The following is a 14,631-nucleotide window of genomic DNA, read 5'->3' on the forward strand; positions in this document are numbered from 1 at the left end:
GTTATTAGAAAAGTCAGTGACAATTTTGCGACAGGTGTTGATGGCATTTCTCATTTCTTTTTTGACCTCCGCGACGGCTGATTGTCATAACGGAAAGTCAGTGGATATCAATGATGGGATGTGATTGGGTTGGGGAAGGCACACATGATACAAGTCGGCAGTTTACCACTGGTAGGTAGATGGCATGTGTAGAGCTGCGGAGACCCTCTATCTCCCAACTTCAGTTCTCTGATAGATTGATTCATACACTCGCCACAGCTCTGGGCATTTTAGCTGCTTGCAGAAAACGCGAATTTCTCCAAATTCAGATGTATCAGAGCTTACTCTATGACAAGTTAATGGAAATCAGCTGAAGCAGTCCCAGTAATATGGTATAGAATTGTCCAATCGTGGCAGTGCCACCACAAACCATTCTGATTGGTTAGTTTCTTGTTACGTTGAGTAAAGTAACGTGTGGGATTTTTTTTTTGCCTTTGCACTGATTTTGTAATTTGTTTGGTAATAATCGTAGGTAGATGGGTGCATTACAGTGGTCATAGAATTAATATAAAGAAAAGAGATGCCATATTTTACGTAGATAAAAAAAAATTGATAAAAATCTGCTGTTTATGCTAATCTTTTGATGTTATTAGGAAGGTTTCATATGGAAAAGTGTAAATGGTCAGAGAGGAAGACTAATATCTCCCATTTCAAGGCTGATTAAAATATATTTTGAAACTCTTGAAGGACTTTCAAGGCGTAAAGCAACCAGAACTGTAAATATACTCTAAAAACTAAACTCCTCTTTTCTATGCTAATTGTTAAGTATACCCGCTGTTGTTTTTTCTTTTTGTTTGTGTTGTTGTTTTTTGCTTCTTTCTTTTTGCTGTTTTACTTGCATATTTTATGCTAAAATGTGAAAACCTTTTGTAATATTTATTATGCATTTGATTGGAAATGTTCAGCAAATATAATAATAAAAAAGATGGGTGCATTACACACGCATGGGACCTACATTTACGGTTTTACTGTAAGAGAAAGCCATAATTAAACTATAGGCCAGTGAATTAAACTGGTGATTACATAAAAACACTCTATACGTGTATGAGATGAACTAGTATTTTATTGTATATATATTTTTTTTCGGGGTTATATGTTAGTATTTACTGCGTTTTTTCTTGCTAATAAGATTATAGATATGTTTACAAGTATTATAATATTTACTCAGTATTAAAAAATGATCAGGAAAACATATTTACAGTATTAAAAATGTTTTCTCTAACAGAGCCATTATTATTCTATTATTATATTGATACAAAATATATTTAAATATGCCCGTTAAGAATTTCAATGTAATGTGTGGGTGACTATTTGAAATGTTATCTTAGGTTTCTATATGCAAATGGTTGCTGATCTTTAGTCGTGGACTGAAAAGAAAAATAGTTTAATTTAACGTTAAAATAGTAAAAAAAAATATGAAATATTTAATTTGTGTGAGATGCTTTTCTTGTTTCTGAGTATATGGTTTAACAGTAATATGTTTTGTTGTTTTTCAGAAACAAGCATTCATTTCTTATTGCAATTTTGCTACAGAAATATAGGCCTAGCTTGTTATAAGTTTTTGAGACAATGGTTCCTCTTGCAGATGTACTTCAACCACTTCTGTCTTGTTCTTATTTATTCGTTTTATTTATACCGTTGTATGGCAAAACATTTCATAAATAGATGTCGTTTCCGTTCACTGTACGTCCGCTGCATGTCTTCAAAACTGACATCGTTGCAGTCCAATCACACCAAGGGCAAGAAATGGCGAGTCGTAAGCCCCGCCCCCCGCGACTTCCTTAAGCGTTTCCATGTACCGGGTTTTCTTTCACTTCTCTGGGTAGCACATTGAGTTGCTCCGCAGAGCGCCACCCCACCTGCCCGTGTCTGAACTCCTGTCTCCGTTCACCTTTGCATTTGGACGCGCATCCTTACATCCAGCGGCAGCCCGAGCGTCTCAGTATCTGAACCGTGGGTTTTAAAGGGCAATGATCTCACTGGAGCTAATTTCAATTATTTACGAGTGACCTTTCACTTTACCTCAAAAACCAAGTTAAAGTCGGACTATTCGGCTCTGGGGTTGGACTATCGGTAGTTCTCGGGTTCAGCGCCGCTTATGCCTGCTACTACCTGATCTCTGTGGCCAAGGTAAGGTGACTGCACGTCGGACTCGCTGGCGTCACGTTCATTTATAAATGAACGGTGCGATTTGGATGCTCGTGCACGTGATTAGGTCATATATGCAGCGGGTTGACAGGGCCAATCAGCGCACGAGAGCTACCGGCTAGTGATGTATAAGTCAAAGGGCTGTATTCGTCAGTTTATGCTGTCAAGTTTTTTCCCGCACTCAATCTGGAGCTCTGTATGTGTATATTTCAGTCGAAATGTGCCTTTAAATGGGTATTACAGCTCAAAAGAACTCATGTTCACTCTTTCTTTTAAACCAAAAAAAAAAATGAAAAAAGATATGAATATATACGAGTATGTGTTTTGCTATTTGAGCATCCTTCTCCATTTTTACAATGACAAGAAATGTGGAAATAAGTTTCGAGATGGTAACCATGTCGAAATTGCCAAATTATATTCAAATTACTATTAAAACTGCTCATGAAGTTAGACTTAAGTGTCTTGAGGGTTTTTAAGATTGTTTGCATTTTAGTATTGTATTATATTTATAATATGATAAAATCTACATAGCATTTTTTATACAATAAAATGGTTACAGGGAATTATAGCTAATATTTAAAATTTATTTATTATTGTTATTTTATTATTATTATGTCTGCTTTGTCACCCAAATTATAGTTAAATTAATTATTATGTTTATGTTTTGACTGAAAAAGTTTTCTATAAAAAGTTCAGAATTATAAATTTACATTTTTTAAGTTTTCTGTTTGGGTCACAGTATTATTATTTATGTAGCAAAAAAAACTATAAATAATATAATCCATAATAATAACAAATAAGGTTATTTGTTATACCTTTAAGTGCCATTTCAAATATATTTTAATACAATTAATAAATATTATTGCATGTTTTTGATTTTGATGACTTGTATTAATTGCTAATATATATTTACTATAGTTTCAGTTTTCCAAAGGCAATAATCCAGAGTATCCGCAGGGTTTTAAAATTTATTAAAATTTCAAAAACACAATTGTAGTCCTTAAAAAGTCTTAAAGTCACAGAAATGTTGTCTTGTGGGTCTTAAATAATTTTAAAACAGGTCTTAATTTCCTTTGTTTATGTAAAGCTACCCAATCGATCCCAACACATCCAATCACCAACAGCATGTCTCAATAATACTTTTAGCAAAACTACTCATAACTGATATTATAACTGTAATCTGATGTGAAATCGTTTTAGTTTTAAAAAGTTTTTTTAAAGTTATGTTGAATAAAAATGTACAGTTGAAGTCTGAATTAGTATTCCCCCTTAGATTTTTTTTCTTTTTTAAATATTTCCCAAATTATGTTTAACAGAGCAAGAATTTTTCACAGTATGTCTGATAATAGTTTTTCTTCTGGAGAAAGTCTTATTGTTTTATTTCGGCTAGAATAAAAGCAGTTTTTATTTTTTAAAAACCATTTTAAGGTCAAAATTATTCGCTCCTTTAAGCTATATTTTTTTTCGATAGTCTACAGAACAACTTGCCTAATTATCCTAACCTGCCTAGTTAACCCAATTAACCTAGTTAAGCCTTTAAATGTCACTTTAGGCAGTATAGAAGTATATTAAACAATACCTAGTAAATATTATTTACTGTCTTCATGGCAAAGATAAAATAAATCAGTTATTAGAAATGAGTTATTAAAACTATTATGTTTAGAAATGTGTTAAAAAAATGTATGTATGTATACAACCAAGGTCTGCTTGTTTTGACACATTATTTAAAATATGTGGCTAAGAATTAATTATTTATGTTTTTTGCTGGGCCATTAAAAATCTTTAGCGTCTAGCCCTTTGTAAGTCTGAAATTTATTCTTCATGGTCTTAAAAAGGTCTTAAATAGTCTTAAATTTGACTTGGTGAAACCTGCAGAAACCCTGTAATCATAATTGTGGTAAAAATGAAGGAAGTAGAAGTAGAAGGTATATGTTTTAAGTGACTGTTTTTTTTTTTTGTTCTACAGCTAGTTTTGAAATATCCAAGTTTAGCTTTTCCTAAAGTGTATTTTTATATTATTTAAATGACAATTAAACAATTTTATTATATAAGTTCAGCTTATATAATATAGAAAATAAACAGTTTTCTCAAACTAGTTATGCTTTCAAGATAGAAAACCAACTCCTGTGCACTTTGTTTTTTGCAGAAACCTCTACTGATAGCTGGAGGAAATAAGTTTCATCAGTTCCTGAGGGACCAATGCCCCGTGGTTTCAGAGACATACTACCCCACTTTCTGGTGCTGGGAGAGCAGAGTTCAAACACTGCTCAGACCCTTTGTGACTGCAAAACCCTGGGTCAACTACAGAAAGTGAGCACATTCCCCTAAGTAATAGATTTATTTTAAAGCTTTGTTTGATTATTTGAAGCCAATACTGAGATGGCCAAGCGATCAATGAGAATGAAGGAGAAGTGCTCTGGCATCTTTCAAAATCAAACCATTTTAAAGACTTGATGTCAGAGGAAGTGGTTTCTAAACAAGATGATTAGACGTTAAAAAAGTGAGCGATTGATCCAGATTTAAAATTTTTGTACAGAGATGACATCTTATGATCTTTGCAAGGGCGTAGGTTTGCACTTGACATTGGTGGGGACGAGTGAATACAATCCCCCCACACCCCTGCCAGAAATGAATATTGTTTTTTATAAATATATTGCTATTAATTATTTAACTGTTATTAAAATATATTATTAATTAATCCCCTCTTCATACAATTTTTTTAAGTTAAATTAAATAGTCAGGCGCATAGCCAAGGGGGTTTAGGTGGTTTGAAAGACCAAAAGTTGGATTGTTATTATTATGTTTGAATTTATCTTATTATTCAAATGGGCAAATTCTCACTGAGGAGGGCTGAATGCACTGGCCAGTTTGTTATTTGCCTATAGGCTTCAGTTTTTAATTTAAATCAAGTTTTTAACAGATTTCCCCTAAAAAAATTATGATAAAAATTGTATTTTAAAAATAAGTTTATTTTTCTAAATGCCATTTAATATTTTCTTCTAAAATTAGCATTTTTCTCCAACTCCTGTGTGTGGACTCAGTGATTTTACTTTTATAGTGACAAATTCGTTCTTTCCATTGCCTTTAAAGTGAAATAACTGAAAAAAAAAAAATGAGGCTGAGAAAAATGCTCAATTTTACATGGCATTTAGAGGTTTTTGGCAGCTGTACTCTCATTTCTTTATTCTAAGAATTTAAAGTTATTCTAATTCTTATTTCTAATTCAATTTTTTTTTATTATTTATAAAACTGTAATATAAACTCATAGTTTAAATGCGTAAATAAATGTGTAAATAAAGCAATTTGACAAAATGCTAGGAAATAATTTACCATACAAAAATTTTTGGTACATCAAAAAATGTAGTTATAATAACTATCCAACAAGCTAATCCAGCAAAAATAGTTCTTAATATGTCACTAAAATGTAATATTTATATCTCATAATTAAATAGAAAATCAAGCGAATATCTGCAAAAAGGTTTAGTTATTCAGAAAACAAATAACCCCTCCTTTCAATAAGCTGGCTACAGGCCTGAAAGTGTAATGTTATAATGTTTATTAACTGATAAGAGAGAGTTTAATAAAGACTTTCGTTTATTTTTCGTACAAATTAAACATGTCTCATAATATTATTAAAAGATGGAGCACAGGCTGTAGTTTCTCTGACAATTTTTTTTAAAATGTTACTCTAAGAGATTAGGAGAACTGGCATATAAGTTTACATGTAGGTGTTTATTCTACAGTTAGTTTTCAGGGAATAGTGTTCACACACTATATCAGTCTGCCATAACGTTAGACTGGCCGTAAAGATGGTGAAAAACACTAGCAACAGCGGCATTATCATGATGTACTCATTCAGTAGCCAACTTGAGTTCATGTGACTTACACTTTTCATTGAATAAAGCTCTTTATGTCCACCTTTTTTTTGCTATCGCCATCCTCACTTGTGTGTGTCACACACCTCACACACATCTTACGGTAAAAAAATCCCCCCACGCAGTTGTTTTGGCGCTGCTTGTATCTGAAAGCAGCCTCTCACATGACAGCAGGGAAAGGCACAGCCAATCACAATTCACAGTTTGTATTGACAGCCCAATGTTTTTTAAGTGAATTAAATGAATGGTGGGGACATTCCAGTAGTTAGTGGATATTGGTGGGGACACGTTCCCTCAGTCCACCCTAAATCTACGCCCCTGGATCTTTGATTGGTCTCAGGCGGTCACGTGAAGCAATTTTGCTGGTCAGAGTTCACCAAGCTTGAACTTTGCACCGCAGCGAACTGCGAAACTTGTTGCACTAGCTTGGGTTTCCGGTTTGCCACATTTACATGCATATGAATGGAAGTCAATGGGGCGAAAACTGCCATGTGAACCAGGCTTGAAAGACCTGCAATGGGTATGACAGACATAGGAGACATCCAAAACACACAGTGTTGGGATCCTCCAGGACTGTGGTTGAGATACACTGGGTTAGATGATCCCACACACACACTGTTAAAATTTGCACCTTGAAAAGACTGTTAATCGTGTTCCAAAGCATCTGCCCATTGCAAAAATGCTAATGTCAATTTTGTGAGTTTGAAATAGAAAAACGAGTGGGCTAGGGACCGACAGAGAAGCCCACATTCTGCTTTTAAATAAATCTTCCTGCTGATGGGTTACTGGAGTGATGCGCTGTTTAATGTTGAGTCATGAAACATAAAACTCATTAATTGTGTTTCCAGCAGGATGGTAGGTCTTAATAGGCTGCTTGCACAAACACTCTTTGTGGTCATTTGTTTTTAGAGCAGCAAAGTCTAGTTTTGCCACAAAACCAATTCTTTTAAACCCTCTTATTGTGAAATTCTGAATAAACCCCTTATTCTGAAATTATTTGTTTTTAAGGGACATAAGGTGGCACGGTGGCTCTGTGGTTAGCACTGTCACCTCACAGCAAGAAGGTCGTTGGTTTGAGTCCAGTCTGGACCAGTTGGCATTTCTGTGTGGAGTTTGCATGTTCTCCCCATGTTTGCGTGGGTTTCCTCCCAGTGCTTCGGTTTCCCCCACAGTCCAAAGACATGCCCTTGGTGAATTGCATGAACTAAAAAAAATTGGCCTTAGTGTACGAGTGTGAATGTGAGAGTGTATGGGTGTTTCCCAGTACTGGGTTGCGGCTGGAAGGGCATCCGCTGCATACCTTTGATAAAGCTGAGATTAAGCAGAAGGAAAATGAACGAACAAGGGAAATATACTTTTAAATCAGTAAATGGTCACTGTTTTAACTGGCTCATAACACTGCATAAGAAATAATATGAATTGCTATTGCACAGGTTTTTACATGTTCTCACAACTTAAAATATAAAATCGTCTTTCGCAGACAAAGGATTATGAAATGGGAATGTAACAATGAACTGTAACCTTGTTGAATATTAATTCAAATATGTGATGATTCAAAGCAGTTTAAATTACAAACAAAGTGCGATAAAATTGGAGCAGATTTTTTGACGGGACAAAGAATGTTTTCTAACAAAATAAACCAATTAAAATCTGTTTATATAGCTTTTGTGTTTGTTAAAATGCTAGTCTACGTTCAGTATGCTTTTTTAAAACGTTTATTAGACTCTATTCCCTTGGCTAAAAAGGAGCTAAAATATGAGCTGAAAAACAGGTAATGCTGTCCCTGTACTGAGCACACTAAGCTGGTTTTACTCTCCTTCCAGCCGTAGTCACTGCATGGAGTGAAGTGGCTTTCACAATGGTTGTAGAAAGGACTGCGCTATGAAACCCATTCATTTTGTTGGACAATGCAAAGGCCATTTTCTTTGCCATGTCAACCAAAACTTAAGAACAGCAGAGTGCACACATTTCAGTCAAAGTTCAAAATACCTTCATGTTCCGCTGTTTTGATATTTCGTCCATGAACAGGTATTATTTATGCATGAACTGCACATGCTCACCAGAAAAAAGCAAACTCCATTCAAATAACAAGCTGGCAGGGCAATTTGTTCCTACTGCTAACTGTGCTGTAAAATGATGCCTCTCTACTCGTTCACTGTCAATAAAAGCTCCCTATTTTATTTCCTTGTTTTTTTTAATCAGTATAATCTAAGTTAAGTTAATCCTTTCAAGCATACAATCACACTGGTGTGATTACAATGTTCAAAATGCACATCATCTGCTAAATTCAAATCTGACAGCTAGGAGGAGATGCATAGTGGCTGTCATAAATCACAATTTATCAGTGTTTTCAAGCATTTATTTTAGGTTTCAGACATTCAAATACATGTATCTACAAGCAAAATGTAACAAAGTTTTTAAAATACACCCTGATGTTTATGGAGATGGCAATAATAATAATAAAAAAATAATAGGATGATGTGATTTATTCACGAAAGATACACTATTTATGTTGCTAGAAAATTTACTCTATTCCTCTTTTATTTAAAATGCTACTTACTTTCATGTATTTCGGAGGAAAATAATAAATAAATAAACATGTTATAAATCCAGCATATCTAACCACTTCTGCAGCATACAATAAACACGGCGGCATCAGTCACCATTGCATATATTAAATAGTATGATCATTAAGCTGTTTAAACTATGGAATACATGTTCTTACACGTGTTTTTGAATCAAAATATCAGATTTTTCACAAAATAATTAGGACGTTTGTTAAAAATTGCAGAAAAGGGAAAAATAAACAAAACAAGCAAGATAAATGCCTTATTGGGGCTGAGGTGTGTCGTGATAAACTTGACGCGCCATCATGGGAACTTTAAATTGATGCATTCTAAATAACAGACACAATAAAAATCTCATTCAGAGGGGTTGTTGTTAAAAGGGATGCAGCTGCACCAGGATGTTAACAAAAATGAGAGTATTTAAAACCTACTTACTAAATAATTACATTTAAGAAGTATTACAAATTATATTATTTCATAAAATAATATATAATTATTACAAAGGCCTTTCGGTTTTGATTTCCCCCAGAATTTTCTGTGCATCTTTATTTATAACAAGGAGGATGTTTAAGTTATGAAATATGCATGATGGTACAACATATGTCAAAAGATCAAGGCAAGTTTGATTTCTCATGTCATGATCTCTTTAGGAAAGAATAACAGTCAGTGTCCTTGTGTAATTAATTTTGCTGCAAGCTGAGTATCCGTATTCTCTACTCAAAGGATAATCAATGCAGGTTTCAAATTTATGCTTAAATCTCCACCATTTCTCCACTTGAAGAAATGTTTTGCCTTATTTTACATACACAAGTGCTCTTGGTAGAGGATAAGAGAGCTTCTTTCAGCATTCGTTTCATTGATTGTCTGATGCAGTAATAGAACAGCTCTTATGTCCAGCCTGCTCTCAGCAGTATAACGTCAGAAAGATTGTAGTAGCCTATATCAACTTTCCTATTCTGATGATTGCATGTAATCAATACACTTATGCAAGTAAAGTGCATATTGGTTGCACTTTATTTCAATAAAATGAGTCTTATTTTGCCCTATAACAAAAAAATAAATAAAATTGTCTTCATAATAACAAAAACTTTCCCAGGGTTGCGGCTGGAAGGGCATCCGCTGCGTAAAACATGTGCTTGATAAGGTGGTGGTTCATTCTGCTGTGGCAACCCCGGATTGATAAAGGGACTAAGCCGAAAAGAAATGAATGAATAACAAAAACACTTTCAATTAATTAAGTTTAAAGAAGTTTAAATAATATCTAAACATATCTTAAAATACTGACAATAACTCTAAAATTATCAAGAGTCTAAAAAAAGGATTGTTTAGATCCAGTGACATTTTTATCTCTGTCCTTTTATCATCCTGTGATATACAGTTGAAGTCAGAATTATTAGCCCCCCTGTTTATTTTTTTCCTCCAATTTCTGTTAAACAGAAGGAAGATTTTTTTTCAACACATTTCTAAACATAATAGTTTAATAACTCATTTCTAATAACTGATTTATTTTATCTTTGCCATGAAGACAGTAAATAATATTTTAATAGATATTTTTCAAGACACTTCTATACAGCTTAAAGTGACATTTAAAGCCTTAACTAGGTTAACTAGGTGGGTTAGGATAATTAGGCAAGATGTTCTGTAGGCTATCGAAAAAATATAGCTTAAAGGGGCTAATAATTTTGACCTTAAAATGGTTTTAAAAATTAAAAACTGCTTTTATTCTAGCTGGAAAAAAAACAAAAAAGACTTTCTCCAGAAGAAAAACTATTATCAGACATACTGTGAAAATTTCTTAGCTCTGTTAAACATTATTTGGGAAATATTTAAAAAAAGGGGAGGCTAATAATTCTGACTTCAACTGTACATCTTTCAGTTGTGGAATGTATTGATGATGGCTGACCACAAATAAAAAGATCTACAATATCTACCAGCAAATCATATATTAAAATAACAGAGTGCACCTTTCAAGATTTGTTTTGCAGGTAGATTATTTTCATGACAATTAATCAACTTTTTTTTGTGCAATATAAATTATGACCGGGACATAAAATGAGCACTTGGATAGCACTGCATGCTAGTCAAACCAGCATTGCCATGCTTTAAAAACCAGCAAGGTGCCATATAATAAAATATGAATATAGACCATTTTCAGTGATGTAAATAAAAAAACAATGGTACTACCATATTTCTATTGCTTCCGAGAAACCAAAAGAGCCACATATTGATAAATAATGTTATGATAGCTGTTTTAACAATAGGATATGATTGAATTGCCTCTTGTTACAGTTATGAAATAGTTTGATAACAAGCTGGAAATGCTCATGGGCCAATAACATGACCAAATTGAAATGGTCTATACCTGCATGACTGAATAATTAGCATTAATAATAAGAAGAATACTTTTGTTACTTTATCTGTTGTCTTGTTTCTAGTTTAAATATCTACAAATTCTTAAATCACCAAGCATTTTTTAGACAAGCAAAAATATGGTCTTGTTTACAGAAATAATAAATCATAATTAAGTGAGTTTTTCTTAAAATAAGCAAAATAATCTGCCAATTTGGTAAGCAAAATAAACTTGAAAAAAAAATGAAGGATGTTTTGCACCCCATAAACACAATAAAGGATTATAAAAAACAGAGTAGACTACCCGTTTAACATTTTATTTCCCCCTAATAGAGATTCTCCTTAATATATTTAGAGATTAATTATTTGATCAAAGACAGTTGAAGTCAGAATTAATAGCCCTCCTGAATTATTAGCTCCCTGCATATTTTTTTCCCCCAATTTCTGTTTAATGGAGATTTTTTTCAACACATTTCCAAACATAATAGTTTTAATAACTCATTCCTAATAACTGATTTCTTTTTATCTGCCATAATGACAGTATTATATTTTACTAGATATTTTACTATTATTCACCTTGAAGTGCAATTTAAAGGCTTAACTAAGTTAATTAGGCAAGGTATTGTTTAACAATAGCTTGTTCAGTAGACAATTTGAAAAAATATTGCTTAAGGTGGCTAATAATATTGATCTTAAAGTGATTTTTTTTTTAAATTTAAAACTTTTTTTTTTTTTAATTCTAGCTGAAATAAAGCTACTGAGTCTTTCTCCAGAAGAAAAAAATATAATAGGAAATGCTTTAAAAATGCCCTTGCTCTGTTTAACTTAATTTGGGAAAAGTTTGAAAAAAAAAAATTCACAATTTTTGACTTCTGACTTGACTTTCAACTGTATATTGAGGGTACTTTCACACCTGTGGAACGATTCTTTTGTTCCGAAACAGGGATTAAAATTGTTGGTGTGATTCGCTTTCACACGGCAAAGTTTCTAAACAGACCAAAAGAGCTAAAACAAGTCACGTGCAAGTAAAGTCTCCTCATATTGGTCAGAGTTTCATGGTTTATTTTCCCACTCAGCTGTCATGTGTCCTTATTTTAAATCATGGCCATGAGCAATAAAACTTTGAGCAAAAATCTGTGCTTTAATTTTAAATGGTGACACCCACAGACATTGTCCGCAAATATAAATCAAGAGGTAAGACTTTCTCATACAGAGCCGTTGGCTTATGCATTATAGGCTTTACATTATAGAGAGAAATAACAGATAAACCAAGACTGCTGTTCTGTCAATTTTCCTAATAGATAAACCAACGCAATCTCATGGCAATTCGTAAATTTTTGATTAAGTGAAGTTTGATTAATTTGTATAAATTTGTACAATCTAATTTGTACAATTGACGGTTAGGTTTAGGGGCAGGGTTGGGTGCCACGCCTCCTTTTTAAAATTGTACAATTTCGTATGACTAAACTCATCGTATTTGACATGAAACGCACATTTACCGGTAGGAATGACATCCACCCCTACTCATAATTCTCTCTTCTTATAGCCATGCCTATTATATGTCCATAATACGCTGTGATATAGCCTGATATAGGAGTATAACATATGTGCATCTGCATAAAATGTAATAAACAATCTAGGAGCATAGATAAATACAATAAGATAAAAATAAAATAAACAATGACTTCGGAGGAGTATAACAGTATTAAAGTTCAGCAATTCAATAAATCAATGTAAAATAATACTGCATAGTCTTCATTGTATAAATAATTAAATAAAATGAATCATTATTAAAGTTACAGTTAGTACAATTTATTTTAGACATAAATACGTCATACATAAAATCCTCATACAATCACAGGCCTCAAAAACACATACAAATTATACATTATATGTAATCCAGACTTAACAGTCTATATCTTGTACGAATTCGTATGAATTAGGCTGGATAAATGGCTTTCGTTAATAGTTAACATGCTTTCACTTTCATGTTTGACATGAAACGCACATTTACCAGTAGGAATGACATCCACCCCTACTCATAATTCTCTCTTCATCTAGCCATGCCTATTACATATCCATAATACACTATGATATAGCCTGGTTCGGATCGTATTGCTTTCTCACTACAGTCGATCCGCTCCAGAGTTTATTTCAATCGAGCCGAGACAACCTCATTCAGGTGATCTCAGACCAATTGGCTTGGCGCAGATCCGAACGTGATTACTGGATTTACATATGCCAAACGAACTGCGCTAACTGGGGAAAAGCGCCAAGTTCTGAAACAAAAGCCTAGGTGTGAAAGCACCCTGAGATACAAATACAATTAAATATCTCTATTTGAAAGGAATTTTATAATTTTAGATTTTGATTGGGTTGTTTCTATAGGGGAGTGCATCTGCATAAAATGTTATAAACAATCAATGAGCATAGATGAATATAATAAGATACAAATAAAATAAAGAATGATTTCAGAGGAGTGTAACAGTATTAAAGTACAACAATTCAATGTAAAATTATACTGCAAAGTCTTCATTGAATAAATAATTAAATAAAATGAATCATTATTTAAGTTACAGTTTTTAGACATAAATACATTTAAAATCCTCATACAGTCACAGGCCTCAATAACACATGCAAATTATACATTATATATAATCCAGACTTAACAGTCCATGGGCCCCATCATACACCCGGCGCAATAAGGCACAAGACGTGTTTCTATGATGTTTTGCTATTTTCAGACCATAATTTTCCCGTTTTCCCCCACGTTGTTTATTGTTGTATTATTGTTCATTTATTCGTTTGCTGAAAATTAGAACTGAATTAGGAAATAGTTTTTAAACAAATTTTTAATAAATGAAATTAATTATGTAGGACAATGCATGTCTGTGCATACAACACGTTTCCTTATCCATGAAAGAAAGTGAAAGTAAAGAATGAGGAGGCACATCTCTCATTCTCGCGCTGCTAGTGAAGCGTTCAGTTTTTCTATTTACAAAGTCCACCATGTAAATAGCAAATGCACCATGACGTGACCCAACTGACTCTTAAAGGGAATGGGAGATGAGACTCTGATTAGTTTATTCTCAAAACACACCTATATCTCAATAAGAGAATAAGCTCAACCCTGTTAGACCATGCGCCATGGCGCAGAGCATATTTTTCCATCCTTAAAATAGCAAAAGTGTATTCGGACACGTTCTTAATGCTTTTGCACCCTGCGCTTTGGACTTTGCGCCTAGATCGTTAAAATAGAGCCCCATATCTTGCACATAACTATTGCGAATAATCGTATCGCATTATCGATGCTGAAACGATATATCGTGCAGGCCTAATAATAATAGCAATAACAATAATAATAATAGGGCGACATGGTGGCTCAGTGGTCAGCACTGTTGCCTCACAGCAAGAAGGTCGCTGGTTCGAGTCCCAGGGTCAGTTGGCATTTTTGTGTGGAGTTTGCATGTTCTCCCCTTGTTGGCATTGGTTTCCTCCGGGTGCTGCGGTTTCCCTCACAGTCTAAAGACTTGCACTATAGGTGAATTGAGTAAACTAAATTGGCCAAGGTCTATGTGTGTGTATGGATGTTTTCCAGTGCTGGGTTGCAGCTGGAAGAGTAAAACATATGATGGATAAGTTGGCGGTTCGTT

The 14,631-nt window shown here is 33.6% G+C and overlaps 1 protein-coding gene across 1 annotated transcript in view; it reads left to right on the forward strand.

The window, feature by feature from the left end:
• Positions 1 to 1,869: 1,869 nt before the first annotated feature.
• abhd3 (abhydrolase domain containing 3, phospholipase) overlaps positions 1,870 to 14,631 on the forward strand; it is a 65,387-nt gene continuing 52,625 nt past the window's right edge. Inside the window, 3 exon segments of the mRNA XM_056472802.1 lie at positions 1,870 to 2,026; positions 2,028 to 2,169; positions 4,334 to 4,497. Of these exon segments, the coding sequence (XP_056328777.1) occupies positions 2,010 to 2,026; positions 2,028 to 2,169; positions 4,334 to 4,497 (323 nt within the window). The 5' untranslated portion in view covers positions 1,870 to 2,009.

The sequence above is a fragment of the Danio aesculapii genome, chromosome 2 (assembly GCF_903798145.1).
Source record: "Danio aesculapii chromosome 2, fDanAes4.1, whole genome shotgun sequence".
In the NCBI taxonomy this organism is placed as follows: domain Eukaryota; kingdom Metazoa; phylum Chordata; class Actinopteri; order Cypriniformes; family Danionidae; genus Danio; species Danio aesculapii.